We start from the raw sequence: 16,644 nt of genomic DNA on the forward strand, positions 1-16,644 counted from the left end.
CGAGGCGTTGAGCTGCAGATGGTTCCTGTTGCACCAAACAGCAAAGTCCCTCACCAGGCTCCTATACTCCTCCTCTCTGTCGTCCCTGATGCACCCCACAATGGCTGTGTCATCGGCAAACTTCTGAATGTGACACAGCTCCGAATTGTAGCAGAAGTCCACGGTGTACAGGGTGAAGAGAAGAGGGGCCAGCACCATGCCCTGGGGTGCTCCGGTGCTGCTAATCACAGTGTCAGATGTGATGTCTTTCAGCCTGACGTACTGCGGCCTGTCGGTGAGGTAGCTGGAGATCCTGGTGACCAGGCAGGGGTCCACTCGCATCCTGTTCAGTTTGTCCTGAAGCATAAGGGGCTGGATGGTGTTGAAGGCACTCGAGAAGTCCAAGAAGAGGATCCTCACTGTGCCATTTCCCTTATCCAGATGCGAGTGGGCTCAGTGTAGCAGGTAGAGGATGGCGTCTTCCACACCAACACCTGCATGGTACGCAAACTGCAGACAGTCCTGGGAATGTTGCACCTGGGGTCTGAGGAGGCTGAAGAAGAGCCGCTCCAACGTCTTCATCAGATGTGAAGTGAGTGCCACTGGTCAGAAGTCGTTCACCTCACTGGGCCGGTTCTTCTTGGGAACTGGAACAATGCATGATGTCTTCCAGAGGGTGGGCACTCTCCCCAGCTGCAGGCTGAGGTTGAAGATGCGTTGGAGTGGTTCACCCAGTTAAGCAGCACAGGTCTTCAGTAGTCGGGGACACACCTTGTCCGGGCCTGCTGCTTTCCTGGGGTGAAGCTTCCTCAGTTGACCTCTGACCTGGTCTGCAGTAATGCATGGAGGAGTCTGTGTTGAGGTGGGGGAGGAGGGGGCTGCTGCGATGACTGGGGGGAGGTGTGTTGAGGGAAGAAGGAGAGATGGCTGCAGTGAGGGGGTGGCCAGATGAAATAAAAAAATTGAACTGTGAAAACCGTGAAGCCACAATAGTGTTGTGTAAGGAGGAAAAGGAGTGAGGTTTTTCATCCAAAGAACACAGTCCCAACTGTGTGAAGCAAGGGGGTGGCGGCATCATGTTGTGTGAGTGTTCTGCTGCGAAAGGACTGGTCCACTTCAGAAAATTTTTTGACTTCATGAGGAAGAAGGAATATCTAGAAATACTGAAGCAACACCTCAAGACATCACTCAAAAAGTTAAAATTTGGTTGCAACTGGATCTTTCAGCAGGACAGTAAGCATACCTCAAAAGTTGTAACAGAATGGCTTTTTTGCTAAAGACAACAAAGTGAATGATTTGGAGTGGCCATCACAAAGCCCCGACCTGAATCCATGGGAAAATTTCTGGACTGAACTGAAAAAAAAATGTGTCCGAGCAAGAAGGCTCAAAAAATTACACCCATTCTGTCAAGAAGAATGGGAAAAATTCCAGACATATATACTGTGTGTGTGTGTGTGTGTGTGTGTGTGTGTGTGTGTGTGTGCGCACCTGAGATGTGTGATACATATATATTCACCTGTAGTATCTTGACTAAAAGATGGGTCCATCGGCTAATAAATGCTTTTGCACCTCATCATTCCTTTTTTACTTTATACTTCACCTTCAGATTGGTTTTAACCTTGTCCCTTCCACCCAAATTAACAACTGGAATGTTCTTATCTGTTGTTAAAACTGTTTACCAATCTCAGGCCTTGGACTGATAATGTCCACTGTATATATTTTGATGCCAAGATGGTACTGTCTGTACTTTAGCCTTCTAAAACTAATCATGCATGTCCTTGCTTTATTCCCTGATTATTGTTTCAGGCTAATAATATGGTGTTCCACTCAGCGATGGAACACTACTGGAAGAGCAGTATGTCACCTGAAGGTGGACGTGAGGAAAACTACCACCTTAATGGCAAAAAGATCCTTCCTCACATTATCACGTCCAATGTTGAGCATGACTCTGTCAAACTTGTGGCTGAACACCTGGTAAAAATGGGCAAGGCAGGTAATGATGACACATAACCCAGGCCTACAGCATCCTTTCTATAACTGAAACTTGATATTTTTATTAAGGTTGAAGCTATCCTCTCATTGGTCCTTTTATTATTCAATATGCTGTAAACTATTATAATATTTAAGCCTCACTCACAACCCGCCGTACGTGCTGCTACGAGCAGTCTACAGTAAAAAAAAAAATTGGCAAAACCATGCTTGAGACTTGCGCAACACTTGTGTGTGTTCAGTGCCGTAGAAGGTCGCAGACTGCCCGTGGAGACTTTTGGTCCTGCACATGTCTGTGAAGATTCTCAGTCATCCAGGTCATAGTAAACTGTGGGTGGTAAAAAAGAGCAACTGGACTTGCTTGAGTTGGACAAGCAAGTCCAGTTGCTCTCTTTTACCACCCACAGTCCTGCACATGCAAATTCTACTGGTCTTGTGACAAATCAAGAACGCATACACTACGTACGGGACCCGTACACCTGAACCAAGTCAGCAGCGCGGCTAGTAGGGGCTTTTTGCGATGACAGTAAGACGCATGAGTGACGCATGGTCATTGTATGAGTGACGTGCCTCAGAAGTACTACACAAGTATTCCACACTTGCTATTTGTCCGGTGTGCAAGACAGAAGTACATCTCACTTTCTACCCCTATGTGTGGTGTGCACACGCGACCTGCATGCAGCGCACGTGACCTGCATGCGACACGAGGGGCAAGACTCTGGGTATACAGGGAGTGCAGAATTATTAGGCAAATGAGTATGTTGACCACATTACCCTCTCTATGCATGTTGGCCTACTCCAAGCTGCATAGGCTTGAAAGCCTCCTACCAATTAAGCATACCAGGTGATGTGCATCTCTGTAATGAAAAGGGGTGTGGTCTAATGACATCAACACCCTATATCAGGTGTGCAAAATTATTAGGCAACTTCCTTTCCTTTGGCAAAATGGGTCAGAAGAGGGATTTGACAGACTCAGAAAAGTCAAAAATAGTGACATATATTGCAAAGGGATGGAGCACTCTTAAAATTGCCCAGCTTTTGAAGCGTGACCATCGAACAGTCAAGCGCTTCATTCAAAATAGTCAACAGGGTCGCAAGAAGCGCGTTGAAAAAAAAAGCCGCAAACTAACTGCCCGTGAACTGAGGAAAGTCAAGCGTGAAGCTGCCAAGATGCCACTCGCCACCAGTTTTGCCATATTTCAGAGCTGCAACATCACTGGAGTGTCAAAAAGCACAAGGTGTGCAATACTCAGGGACACGGCCAAGGTAACAAAGGCTGAAAAACGACCACCACTGAACATGACACACAAGATGAAACGTCAAGACTGGGCCAAGAAGTATCACAAGACTGATTTTTCTAAGGTCTTATGGACAGATGAAATGAGAGTGAGTCTTGATGGGCCAGATGGATGGGCTCGTGGCTGGATCAGCAAAGGGCAGAGAGCTCCAGTCCGACTCAGACGCCAGCAAGGTGGAGGTGGGGTACTGGTATGGGCTGGTATCATCAAAGATGAGCTTGTGGGACCTTTTCGGGTTGAGGATGGCGTCAAGCTCAACTCCCAGTCCTATTGTCAGTTTTTGGAAGACACCTTCTTCAAGCAGTGGTACAGGAAGAAGTCAGCATCCTTCAAGAAAAACATGATTTTCATGCAGGACAATGCTCCATCACACGCATCCAAGTACTCCACAGCATGGCTGGCCAGAAAGGGTCTAAAGGAAGAAAGATTAATGACGTGGCCTCCTTGTTCACCTGATCTGAACCCCATAGAAAACCTGTGGTCCCTCATCAAATGTGAGATCTACAAGGAGGGGAAACAGTACACATCTCTGAACAGTGTCTGGGAGGCTGTGGTTGCTGCTGCACGCAATGTTGATCGCAAACAGATCAAAACACTGACCGAATCCATGGATGGCAGGCTTTTGAGTGTCCTTGTAAAGAAAGGCGGCTATATTAGTCACTGATTTGTTTTTTTTTTGTTTTGTTTTTGAATGCCAGCAATGTATATTAGTGAATGTTGAGTTGTTATATTGGTTTCCCTGGTGAAAATAAATGAGTGAAATGGATACATGTTTGTTTTTTGTTAAGTTGCCTAATAATTATGCACAGTTATAGTCACCTGCACACACAGATATCCTCCTAAGATAGCTAAAACTAAGAAAGCCCTACTCCAACTTCCAAAAATACTCAGCTTTGATATTTATGAGTCTTTTGGGTTCATCAAGAACATAGTTGTTTTTCAATAATAAAACTAATCCTCAAAAATACAACTTGCCTAATAATTCTGCACTCCCTGTATATATTGGGGAGGAACCAAGGAACCGATCGTGTAGCGTGTACCATTGTAGAAAGGAAGAAGACCACCTCATTTGCTGTTTTTATTTGAGTATATGTTTAATTTACCATGCAAACGTCAAATAATAAAACGTGAGTGTAAGGGAATAACGCATTTTATTACATTGTAAAAAATCCCAACGAAATAGCCCAACAGTTTGAGCACTGAAACACACTTTGACTCCGAGCTGCTGTCCTGCTCCTACTCCTGCTGAGTGGTAGGACGGGGTGTCGGGATGTCCTTGTCCTTATCACTGAGCATGGCACAATGGCCTGACAGTGATGATGGGATTGCAGTGTCCTCACTTCTGGGTGTCGTTAGCTGAAACATACATGAAAATCAGCATATATAATATTAATTACATAAGCATATAGATACTGAAATGAATGTTTAAAGCATGTATTTACCTGTGAAAATTCCTCTGGCTGTGCCTTCTGCCAGCTTGAAGGCATACTTCTCCCTGTCCGTGCAGGGCTCGCCGGTGCTGCTACCATCATCCTCAAATTCTTCCTCCTCTTCCCCCTCTTCTGTTTCAGGCTGGGTTACTTCACTTTTGCTCGCTTCTCCTTGGGTCCCATTTTCTAAACTTTAAACTGAAAATTTTTAAATTTTTCCCACAAAATATCCAATTTTCTTCAGTCGAAAGACAGATGCAGAATGCTGCAGACACGCTGGTTTTATACCCACTCCTGGCTTGCGTCACACGCAAGTAATGAGTGATTGTAACGTGCTAATCACATGCATCACACATGCTTCACAAGTGCGGCATGAAGTCGTAGTGCAGGAAACTGGTAAAATGCACGTCCACACTCAATGAACACGCACTGATCACGTGCCTCAGATATACACTTTCCATGGGCTAACGGTGCAATTTTTCCCACGCCTCGAGGAAATCAAGTGTGCAACCTGTACTTGACAAGTACTTTGCCCGTACTCCTCCCCCAAACTTTCCCCCGGGTTCACCACGACCCTGCGGCACGGCTGCGAGCTACCAAACCGTGTGGCCCGTGCGTATCCAGAACACTTACAACGGGTTGTGAGTGAGGCTTTACGTGGAAGTATTTTTGATAGATCACCATTGTATACTCTATCCTGGACCCGGGTTTGACATATTCTCCCCTTGTCCTCATGGGGTCCCTGTGGGCTGATAGATGGATTCCATCCATCCATCTATTATCTCTAACCGCTTATCCTATGCAGGGTCGCAGGCAAGCTGGAGTCTATCCCAGCTGACTATGGGTGAGAGGCGGGGTGCACCCTGGACAAGTCGCCAAATCATCGCAGGACGGACACATAGAGACAAACAACCATTCATACTCACATTCACACCTACGGTCAATTTAGAGCCACCAATTAACGTAACCTGCATGTCTTCGGGGGAAACCAGAGCACCTGGTGGAAACCCACACAGACACAGGGAGAACATGCAAACTCCACACAGAAAGGCCCCCGTCAGCCACTGGGGTCAAACCCATAACCTTCTTGCTGTGAGGCAACAGTGCTAACCACTACACCACCATGCCGCCCCCTGATAGATGGATTGGTGACTCTAAATCACCACTGGGTGTGAATGAGTTTATGAATGTGGGTGTGCATGATGCACTACTATAGACTGGTGCCTTTTTCAGGGCGTGTTCCTGCCTTGTGCCCAGATAGGCTCCAGACCCCCATGACCCTGACCAGGATAAAGCATCGCTGAAAATGAATGAATAATGAATGACCATTTTCATTTAATGATAAACTAGAATTGCATTTGAGGTGTGCTTGCCTGGATTTCTCTTGTAGATGTCACATTCCTGCCTGTTTCCAGAGTGACTGGCCGGGTGGAGGTGGAGGATGTGATGGCAGCACTGCGTCCCTCCACATGCCTGGTGTCAGTCATGCTGGCCAATAATGAAACGGGTGTGATTATGGTAAGCGCATGAGCACAGCAACATTTCACAAAGATTGTTCAGAATCTGAAAGGAGTGTGTTGAATTTTATTTAGTTAAATTATAATTCCATACACATGTATCTTAGTTTTAAATAACACATTTCAACATAACTTGTGGGTTGTTTTTTTATGTGATGTAGAGAAATATAGGCAAATATTGAATGAACATAAATATCCTTTCATTTCTACATCAAGTCAAGAATGAAATAATAATGGAATAAAAAATTTTAATAATGAAAAAAAATTGAGAGAATTAGAGCTCTGATGGCTACAAGGGAACAGGGCTGGAAGTGACCAACTTAAATTACATAAATTCTGTTGTGATTAAAGCCAATCAGGGAGATTTGTCAGAGGGTGAAGGCAGCAAAAAGATCACCATCTTCTCCTAGAATTCTGCTGCACACAGATGCGGCGCAGGCCATCGGGAAGATCCATGTGGATGCCCAAGAGATGGGGGTGGATTACATTACAATAGTTGGACACAAGGTAAATAACAGCAGCAGCAACATTTGATTTTCCCCAAAGGAATGATGTTCAACTGGCTTTGTCAAGTACAGTTAAAATAATGTTTAGATTTAATTTAGCTTCAATAATGTCAGCACAAAAGCCTTCATTAAACCAACCAGTAATTTGGAGTTTTCCAGTTGGCAACTGTTTTGTGATTTGTGAATGGCAAGCAAGCATGATATTTTTGTCCATACTGGTTTTAATATCTTAATATTAATGTCTTATGCTCTGAAACAAATACAGTATCCTGGGAAATAATCGCTGTGTCTTTGCAGTTTTATGCTCCTCGAATCGGCGCCTTGTTTGCAAATGGTCCTGGAACTATGACCCCTCTTTACCCTTTGCTCTTTGGCGGAGGACAGGAGCGCAACTTTAGACCAGGGTATTGCATGGCTTTATTAGCTGGCATTGTGGTACAAGTGTTGCGTGGCAATGCTAACCCTTTGAACTAGTAAATAAATAAATAAGCCCGAAGCATTGACTCTGAAATTGATATTGTTCCTAACTTTCTTTTTCAGGACTGAGAACACAGCAATGATTGCTGGTCTGGGGAAGGTAAGCGGTTACTCTCAGCACTGTTCTTTTACCGTGGTGCTTGAAAGTTTGTGAACCCTTTAGAATTTTCTATATTTCTGCATAAATATGACCTAAAACATCATCAGATTTTCACACAAGTCCTAAAAGTAGATAAAGAGAACCCAGTTAAACAAATGAGACAAAAATATTGTACTTGGTCATTTATTTATTGAGGAAAATGATCCAGTATTACATATCTGTGAGTGGCAAAAGTATGTGAACCTCTAGGATTAGCAGTTAATTTGAAGGTGAAATTAGAGTCAGGGGGCAGCACGGTGGTGTAGTGGTTAGCACTGTCACCTCACAGCAAGAAGGTCCTGGGTTCGAGGCCGGCGAGGGCCTTTCTGTGTGGAGTTTGCATGCTGTCCGCATGGGTTTCCTCCGGGTGCTCCGGTTTCCCCCACAGTCCAAAGGCATGCAGGTTAGGCTAATTGGTGGCTCTAAATTGACCATAGGTGTGACTGTGAGCATGAATGGTTGTCTGTGTCTATGTGTTAGCCCTGCGATGACCTGGCGACTTGTCCAGGGTGTACCCCACCTCTCGCCCATAGTCAGCTGGGACAGGCTCCAGCTTGCCTGCAACCCTGTAGGACAGGATCAGTGGCTACAGATAATGGATGGATGGATTAGAGTCAGGCGTTTTCAGTCAATGGGATGACAATCAGGTGTGAGTGGGCACCCTGTTTTATTTAAAAAACGGGCATCTATCAGTCTGATCTTCACAACACGTTTGTGGAAGTGTATCATGGCACGAACAAAGGAGATTTCTGAGGACCTCAGAAAAAGCGTTGTTGATGCTCATCAAGCTGGAAAAGGTTACAAAACCATCTCTAAAGAGTTTGGACTCCACCAATCCACAGTCAGACAGATTGTGTACAAATGGAGGAAATTCAAGACCATTGTTACCCTCCCCAGGAGTGGTCGACCAACAAAGATCATTCCAAGAGCAAGGCGTGTAATAATCGGCGAGGTCACAAAGGACCCCAGGGTACCGTCTAAGCAACTGAAGGCCTCTCTCACATTGGCTAATGTTCATGAGTCCACCATCAGGAGAACACTGAACAACAATGGTGTACATGGCAAGGTCGCAAGGAGAAAGCCACTGCTCTCCAAAAAGAACATTGCTGCTCATCTGCAGTTTGCTAAAGATCACGTAGACAAGCCAGAAGGCTATTGGAAAAATGTTCTGTGGATGGATGAGACCAAAATAGAACTTTTTGGTTTAAATGAGAAGCATTATGTTTGGAGAAAGGAAAACACTGCATTCCAGCATAAGAACCTTATCCCATCTGTGAAACATGATGGTGGTAGTTTCATGGTTTGGGCCTGTTTTGCTGCATCTGGGCCAGGACGGCTTGCCATCATTGATGGAACAATGAATTCTGAATTATACCAGCGAATTCTCAAGGAAAATGTCAGAACATCTGTCCATGAACTGAATCTCAAGAGAAGGTGGGTCATGCAGCAAGACAATGACCCTAAGCACACAAGTCGTTCTACCAAAGAATGGTTAAAGAAGAATAAAGTTAATGTTTTGGAATGGCCAAGCCAAAGTCCTGACCTTAATCCAATCGAAATGTTGTGGAAGAACCTGAAGCGAGCAGTTCATGTGAGGAAACCCACCAACATCCCAGAGTTGAAGCTGTTCTGTACAGAGGAATGGGCTAAAATTCCTCTAAGCCGGTGTGCAGGACTGATCAACAGTTACCGGAAATGTTTAGTTGCAGTTATTGCTGCACAAGGGGGTCACACCAGATACTGAAAGCAAAGGTTCACATACTTTTGCCACTCACAGATATGTAATATTGAATCATTTTCCTCAATAAATAAATGACCAAGTATAATATTGTAAGAACGCTAGGGACACTTCTTAACACACACTGCGTCCTTTATTTTTATTAACAAGTATTTAACAAGGAGTTGCTGTTTTAGCCACAACTCGCGCTTCCTAACAGCCCATAAACAGCGCCAACTCAACTTCCTGTCTCAACCCCCGCGCTCACTCTCGCGCACCCACACCTAAACTCCACCCCCCAGTTCCCCTAAAAGGCATATAACAACATAAGAAACTCAACAGATAACAGAACACAACAGGTTATCACAATATTTTTGTCTCATTTGTTTAACTGGGTTCTCTTTATCTACTTTTAGGACTTGTGTGAAAATCTGCTGTTTTAGGTCCTATTTATGCAGAAATATAGAAAATTCTAAAAGGTTCACAAACTTTCAAGCACCACTGTAGATATATCTATATTCCTTAATGCATTACCGCTCAAAATAGGTATCAGTCAGTGTTTTGGAATGACTGTGCATCTCTCTCTTTTTTTTTTTTTTTTGGTAAAGGCTGCAGAATTGGTGATGGCAAACCTGGTGAAAGACGAATCTCATCTGCTGGATATCAGACTTTACCTGGAGCAGAGGCTGCTGGTCAGTCCTAATAGCCCGTTAATTCACAGTCTTTATTTTGTAGTTTGTTTTCCTTGATTTTATGTTGTAGTGAGTAGTATTGAAATATTTTTGTTGATATCGATTACCCTATTCTTTCTATCTAGACTGTGTTTGGAAAAGAGAAGCTTCGTTTTAACAGTCATTTCCATGGAACAGACACACTGCCCAACACGTGCAATGTGTCTATTTTGGGACAAGGACTGCATGGTGAATATCTATCCTCACATTTCTGCTTTCAATAATTATATTCTGTTGCATTCACTCTCATTCCACCATTTTGCAGCTAAAACCCCATTCCTGAGCAGTAAACAACAAATGTATACATTTAATGGAATTTCAGGACGTTCTTCTTTGTCCACACAGGTTTAATTGACTTGCAGTTTCTTTTTTTGGAACTTTACAACATCAGCTTCCTCTACTGATATGTTGCATATGAAGTTTGGGCACTTGCATATTAATCCATAAAATACATCCATAAAATACATCCATAAAAGATGACCCATTAATGAAGTGTAAGATTTTCATGTCACATGCACTGACTCAGGTTCTGACCTTGGCCATTTGTAAAACAAAATAGCTGCATTGAATAATTGATTTGTCCCTGGCTGTGTCGTAGGCCGAAGAGTGCTGTCCACATGTAGGAGATTACTGGCCAGCGTGGGCGCTGCCTGTCACTCAGACCACGGAGATCAGTGAGTCTCTAACCTGCAGACACTTCAGTCTACTGTATCACAGCATGTACCATCTGACTTCTGTCTATAACTGAAATAATGAAATAGTAATAAGTTATATAGCACCATGTTAAAGCTTTAATCACAGAGATAATCTCTTGAACTAATGAGTAAGGTTACTCGTAGTGACGAAAGTAATTTAGTGCAAAATTGTCTAACCGATAACAATCTGAGTTGGCTTGTGTATACTAGAAGCACATGCACACTCCTTGAGCTCTGTCGAACACACCAAGTATGTACAGCTATCATAAAATTCATCTCATCTCATTATCTCTAGCCGCTTTATCCTTCTACAGGGTCGCAGGCAAGCTGGAGCCTATCCCAGCTGACTACGGGCGAAAGGCGGGGTACACCCTGGACAAGTCGCCAGGTCATCACAGGGCTGACACATAGACACAGACAACCATTCACACTCACATTCACACCTACGGTCAATTTAGAATCACCAGTTAACCTAACCTGCATGTCTTTGGACTGTGGGGGAAACCGGAGCACCCGGAGGAAACCCACGCGGACACGGGGAGAACATGCAAACTCCACACAGAAAGGCCCTCGCCGGCCCCGGGGCTCGAACCCAGGACCTTCTTGCTGTGAGGCGACAGCGCTAACCACTACACCACCGTGCCGCCCCCCTATCATAAAATTATTTATATTAATTGTGTTATCTTAAAAGACGTAGTACAAGCTTTATGCCATAAATCCACTCAAATGTTCCATCAAAATGAAAATTCACTTCCAGTATTAACTACAGTATCAGCCAAGTAAAACTATGGTTCTGAACAAACATAATTCTTTTTATTCTATCCACATTCACTGGATATAAGCAATCGCGTGCTCTGATTGACTACTCTACTACTAGGATATCAGCTCATATACCATGAGTAGAGAAAAACAAAATGCAAAAAAAAAAGGCAACAAAACATGGAATAAAAGTATTTGATGGTAAGAACATATCTTTTTTTATTTTTCAAGAATTATTATTATAGCATTTTCAGAAAATGCTACTGTCATTTTGCTGGTTTGTTTACATTCTAAACGGAAATTATTTGTCGGACGTTTTGTATGAAGTTTTTATTTATCGAATTTGCTAAAAATAAAAATGCTCTGTTTTTCAAAATCCAGTGAATGTGGATAGAATAAAACAGTTATTCCACTCAATCTCATCGTACATGGCTTATAGCTGACTCGGCACTATGTGTCTCGTCGACTGTTAGCTCATGTACAACTCAATTTCATGGAATAACTGTTAATTATAGTGTGAACTGGTGACCCATTCGTCATAATGTCCAAAATACCGTGATGCCTTTAGCATTCCAGGGCATGACCGAGAGAAAGGGTGCCAACTTTTTAAATGATATAGGGGGTTATTGGAGGTGGTGCTGACAATTAGAGCCAGGTGTCAGTCGAAAAATTTTCTGTCCATCTGTCAAAATGTCTATGATGCTCCTGCACTGCAGTGGAATGGAACCTTCCAGAGCAATTTTCTCTCTTTACTTTTGGAGAAACAAGATTTTAAAATGCTAAAAGGTACTTTATGTCTGCAAAACACATGCAAAAGAGAAACGTAGAGAATTTCAGTTCAGGAAGGTCTGCGGTTTTCAAAACTTTATATCTATATACAGTACCAGTCAAAAGTTTGGACACACCTTCTAATTCGATGATTTTCTTTATTTTTATTAATTAAAAGATGTGTCATGTCTTAAAGTAATGATGGATGTCGTTTCTCTTTACTTAGTTGAGCGGTTCTTGACATAGTATGGATTACTACAGTTGTGGAACAGGGCTATTTACTGTATTTTTATTATTTACTATTTGATCTCAAACACATTAAGAAGGCAAGAAATTGCACTAATTAACTTTTGACGAGGCACACCTTTTAATTGAAAAGCATTCCAGGTGACTACCTCATGAAGCTGGTTAAGATAATGCTAATAGTGTGCAAAGCGTCATCAAGGGAAACGCTGGCTACTTTTGAAGAATCTAAAATATGAAACATATTTTTTCATGCTTTTTTGTTTCCCATATATTATTTCATAGTCTTCATTATTGTTCTACAATGTAAAAAATTAGTCAAAATACAGAAAAACCTATGAATGAATGGGTGTGTCCAAATTTTTGACTGGTATGGTCGGTGTATATTGTGTGCATATGTTTGTATGTTTAACATTCTCAAACCCACCAGATAAAAAAAGAGAAAAACTAGATGTACTGAATGTTGAACCTTAAAATGTGTGTGGTTAAATTTTAAAAAAATTTAAAAATTCTGGGGTCACACATGTACATGTTTTTCAGGCCTTCGCATATTCTGCTGAACTGTGGGATCCCGTACCATGTAGCAATAAATGCTCTGAGGATAAGCGTGGGTCGAAGGACATCACGGGAGGATGTGGACATCGTGGTAGAGGACCTCCGGGACACAGTGGAGCAACTGGAGCAAATAAACTAGAGTTCATTTTTCCTAGAGCACCCCTTGTGGTGGGAATGTTGAACAATAGAAACTCATGCATTGGTACCATTAGCTTAAGGTAATGATCAAGGCAGGGAAAGGGGTAAGAGGTGACAAAGTATGACTTAAAATAACACGGTTCGAATGTGAATTAGATTTTATTTTATTATAAAATGGTTAATTTTATGGAATTGAGATTCCCCTTTCTTTAGTGCACTATAAAGATATAATATACAATGACCAGTTATGTACAATGACAAGTTATTCATCTAAATGCACTAGTTATCTAAAGTACTGTTACAGGGCTGAATGTTTTAAGTTATTTATTCATTTAGTTAATATATACTCAATGTATACACAGTGGGTTTTATGGAAGCAGTTCAGAGATAGCTTGAGCTTGCATGTTGTATTAAAGTCGAAATATCTGTAGTGCATTGCACTGACTGTGCATAAATGAAGCTGGAATATCATCATGTAGCAAGCAGGTGGTACTCTTGTTTGGCTTTTTTTTTTAAACCTGATGTTGAACTGTGTTCTGTCATCATTAAAGATCACAAGATTCAACCAAACTGTACCAGTTTCTAATCCCATGTTCTCTTTGTAGACTACACAGCTTGAGCTATTCAGAGGAGCATGAATATTTAACACAAGCCTTAAAAATGAAGCTCAAGTGGCAATGAACGCTCTGCGGATCATTGTTAACCCTTCATATGCCTTCAGATATCTGTACTCATGTTTCCATGGACACTGCCCTGTGGTGTGTGGTGGCATGTATCAGTCTGGGCACGAAAGTGACCGCTGGTCCATGAGAAGCTGCACTTTTGTGCCATAGCTGGGCTTCTTTCATTAACTTAGCAGCTCACTGAGCCTGACCTGCACCTCTCCGCCATTGACACACACACTCTCCTGCCTGCCAGCTGGCTGTCACTGTGGTGTCAGCTTGCTCTGTGTGTGTGTGTGGTCAGGTTTAGCTGGGCTTCATTACAGAGTGTCTAGTCTGGACTCAGATGGGCAGTGTGGAAGGGAGATGGTGCTCCATAAGGCCATCGCTGCTGCTCGTGTTGGGGATCTAGATACTCTAAAGCAGCTGCTCACAGCTGAGGATTTGACAGCAGTCATTGTTGATGCCCAGGGGGCAGGACCAGTTCACCATGCGGCACGTTGTGGCCAGCTCCACTGCCTGCGCTTTCTGGTGACTGAAGCAGGGCTGCTGGCAAATGGAAGAGCTCTGAACGGCGCTATGCCTGTCCATGATGCAGCTGCTACAGGCCATACACAAGCGCTGCAGTGGCTGGTGCAGAATGCAGGATGCAGTGTGCAGGTGAGTTTAGGGTTCTTACAACCGTGCGAATGACAAAAGAGAGGCTCTCATCTCTAGTCTCAAGGACCTACACTCCTTCAGTTTCTAATCTTCTATATTCAAATGCATCAGATCCAGCAGAGAAAACCATTATCTGTCTTACAGCTGATACTATCATTATTAGTCTTTTATCTAATGTACAGTCAAAAGTTTGAACTGCTCATTCATAAGTTTTTCTGTACAGAATTTTGATTATTTTCTACATTGTAGAATAAGACTGAAAACGTCCAAACTATGAAAACACATGGGACGTGTATGGAATTATGTGGTAAACAAAAAAGTGTTGAAAGCAAAATGGTTCAAATTTTAAATTCTTCAAAGTAGCCACCGTTGACCTTGACGCTTTGCACACTATTGGCATTATCTTAACCAGCTTCATGAGGTAGTCACCTGGAATGCTTTTAATTAACAGGTGCCTCGTCAAAAGTTAATTAGTGCAATTTCTTGCCTTTTTAATGTGTTTGAGATCAAATAGTAAATAATAAAAATACAGTAAATAGCCCTATTCCACAACTATAGTAATCCATATTATGTCAAGAAACCACTCGACTAAAGAGAAATGACAGCCATCATTAAGACATGAAGTGCCTTTTAATTAATAAAAATAAAGAAAAAAAAAAACACGGGCGGCACGGTGGTGTAGTGGTTAGCGCTGTTGCCTCACAGCAAGAAGGTCCTGGGTTCGAGCCCTGGGGCCGGCGAGGGCCTTTCTGTGTGGAGTTTGCATGTTCTCCCCGTGTCCGCGTGGGTTTCCTCCGGGTGCTCCGGTTTCCCCCACAGTCCAAAGACATGCAGGTTAGGTTAACTGGTGACTCTAAATTGACCGTAGGTGTGAGTGTGAATGGTTGTCTGTGTCTATGTGTCAGCCCTGTGATGACCTGGCGACTTGTCCAGGGTGTACCCCGCCTTTCACCCATAGTCAGCTGGGATAGGCTCCAGCTTGCCTGCGACCCTGTAGAAGGATAAAGCGGCTAGAGATAATGAGATGAGATGAATTGCTTCAGATGCTTAGGTTTTTATCCCCTGCTGGCCGAAAGGCCCGAAAAGGGATTATGTCGTGGCAATGTCTGTCTGTCTGCCTGTCCATCTCTCCCGGGTAGGGTACTCACATTCTGAAATCAACTCCTCTCACAGTTTTTGGAGGAATTTCACAAAACTTAACAGGATTCTTTGTTACATGTTGGTAATGCACATAATGTAATTTCGTTCAATTCAGTCACGTTTTACCAGAGTTATGGCCCTTGATTACCAAACTTGTACTTTGCCAATTTCATGAGGGTGTGCTTGTTTTCTGAAATGAACTCCTCTCACAATTCTTGGAGGAATTTCATGCAACTTGGCAAAAGGCTTTGTTACTGTATATGTTGGTAATACGCATATTGCAATTTAATTCAATTCGGTCAAATTTTTTCAGAGTTAGGGCTCTTGATTACCAAACTTGTACTTTGACAATTTCATGAAAGTGTGCTCGTCTTCTGAAATGAACTCCTCTCACAATTTTTGCAGGAATTTTCTGAAACTTTGCAAAAGGCTTTGCTGTATGTCGGTAACGCGCATATTACAATTTTGTTCAATTCGGTCACGTTTCACCAGAGTTATGGCCCTTGATTACCAAACTTGTACTTCGGCAATTTCATGAGGGTGTATTAAGCACTTACACGTATAGCATAGATATGGTTGCCAGTGGGGGATATTGTGCTCTCAAAGCACACTTATTTTTAATGTTTTTAGTTATTTATCTGAAACATGCACATATGTTGTTGTGAAGGACACATTTCCTGGGTTTAAAATGTATTTAACCTTTATTTTATATACATATTTTTAAATGCAATATCAATGGGACCCCAAACAGCCTACTTTAGAGAAATTTATTTTTTTTCTTATTTAATGAGCAGACTGTTCTGTTTTTAAAATTTTAAGTGACGCACATCTTTTTGGTTGATAGCATAAGTTATTTAAAGTATCCTTATGAAATTGTACTGACATCACATTCCTATTTGATGCACTATATTCCCAAAAGTATGTGAGCACCTCACAAAGAATCTCCATATGTGGTTCTTCCACAAACTGTTGCTACCGGTACAAAGTTGGAAGCGCACAATAGTCTAGAATGTCTTTCCATGCTGTAGAATTCTACTTTCCCTTTACTGGAACTAAGGAACCCAAATATGTTCCAGCATGACAGTGCCACTGTGCACAAAGTGAGGCCCATGAAGACATGGTTTGGCAAAACTGGTGTGGAAGAATTTGAGTGTCTGGCACAGATCCCTGACTCTCAACCCCACTGAACACTTCTGAGATGAATTGAATGCTGACTGTGTCCCAGGCCTCCAGGCCCAACA

General features: G+C 42.6%; 2 protein-coding genes across 5 annotated transcripts in view; both read left to right on the top strand.

The window, feature by feature from the left end:
* scly (selenocysteine lyase) overlaps nt 1-13,492 on the top strand; it is a 30,366-nt gene extending 16,874 nt beyond the window's left edge. For all 4 annotated transcript variants that reach the window (XM_060919786.1, XM_060919785.1, XM_060919788.1 and 1 more), the window contains 9 exons: nt 1,786-1,972; nt 6,087-6,214; nt 6,565-6,720; nt 7,017-7,123; nt 7,260-7,296; nt 9,661-9,744; nt 9,870-9,972; nt 10,382-10,457; nt 12,789-13,492. In XM_060919786.1, coding sequence (XP_060775769.1) covers nt 1,786-1,972; nt 6,087-6,214; nt 6,565-6,720; nt 7,017-7,123; nt 7,260-7,296; nt 9,661-9,744; nt 9,870-9,972; nt 10,382-10,457; nt 12,789-12,942 — 1,032 coding nt within the window. In that variant the 3' untranslated portion in view covers nt 12,943-13,492. The remainder of the gene's footprint in view (nt 1-1,785; nt 1,973-6,086; nt 6,215-6,564; nt 6,721-7,016; nt 7,124-7,259; nt 7,297-9,660; nt 9,745-9,869; nt 9,973-10,381; nt 10,458-12,788) is intronic.
* A 477-nt stretch (nt 13,493-13,969) lies between these two features.
* Nucleotides 13,970-16,644, top strand: part of espnla (espin like a) — a 46,966-nt gene continuing 44,291 nt past the window's right edge. Inside the window, exon 1 of the mRNA XM_060919781.1 lies at nt 13,970-14,263. Within this exon, the coding sequence (XP_060775764.1) occupies nt 13,970-14,263 (294 nt within the window). The remainder of the gene's footprint in view (nt 14,264-16,644) is intronic.

Source organism: Neoarius graeffei, chromosome 4 (genome assembly GCF_027579695.1).
Source record: "Neoarius graeffei isolate fNeoGra1 chromosome 4, fNeoGra1.pri, whole genome shotgun sequence".
Taxonomy (NCBI): Eukaryota; Metazoa; Chordata; class Actinopteri; order Siluriformes; family Ariidae; genus Neoarius; species Neoarius graeffei.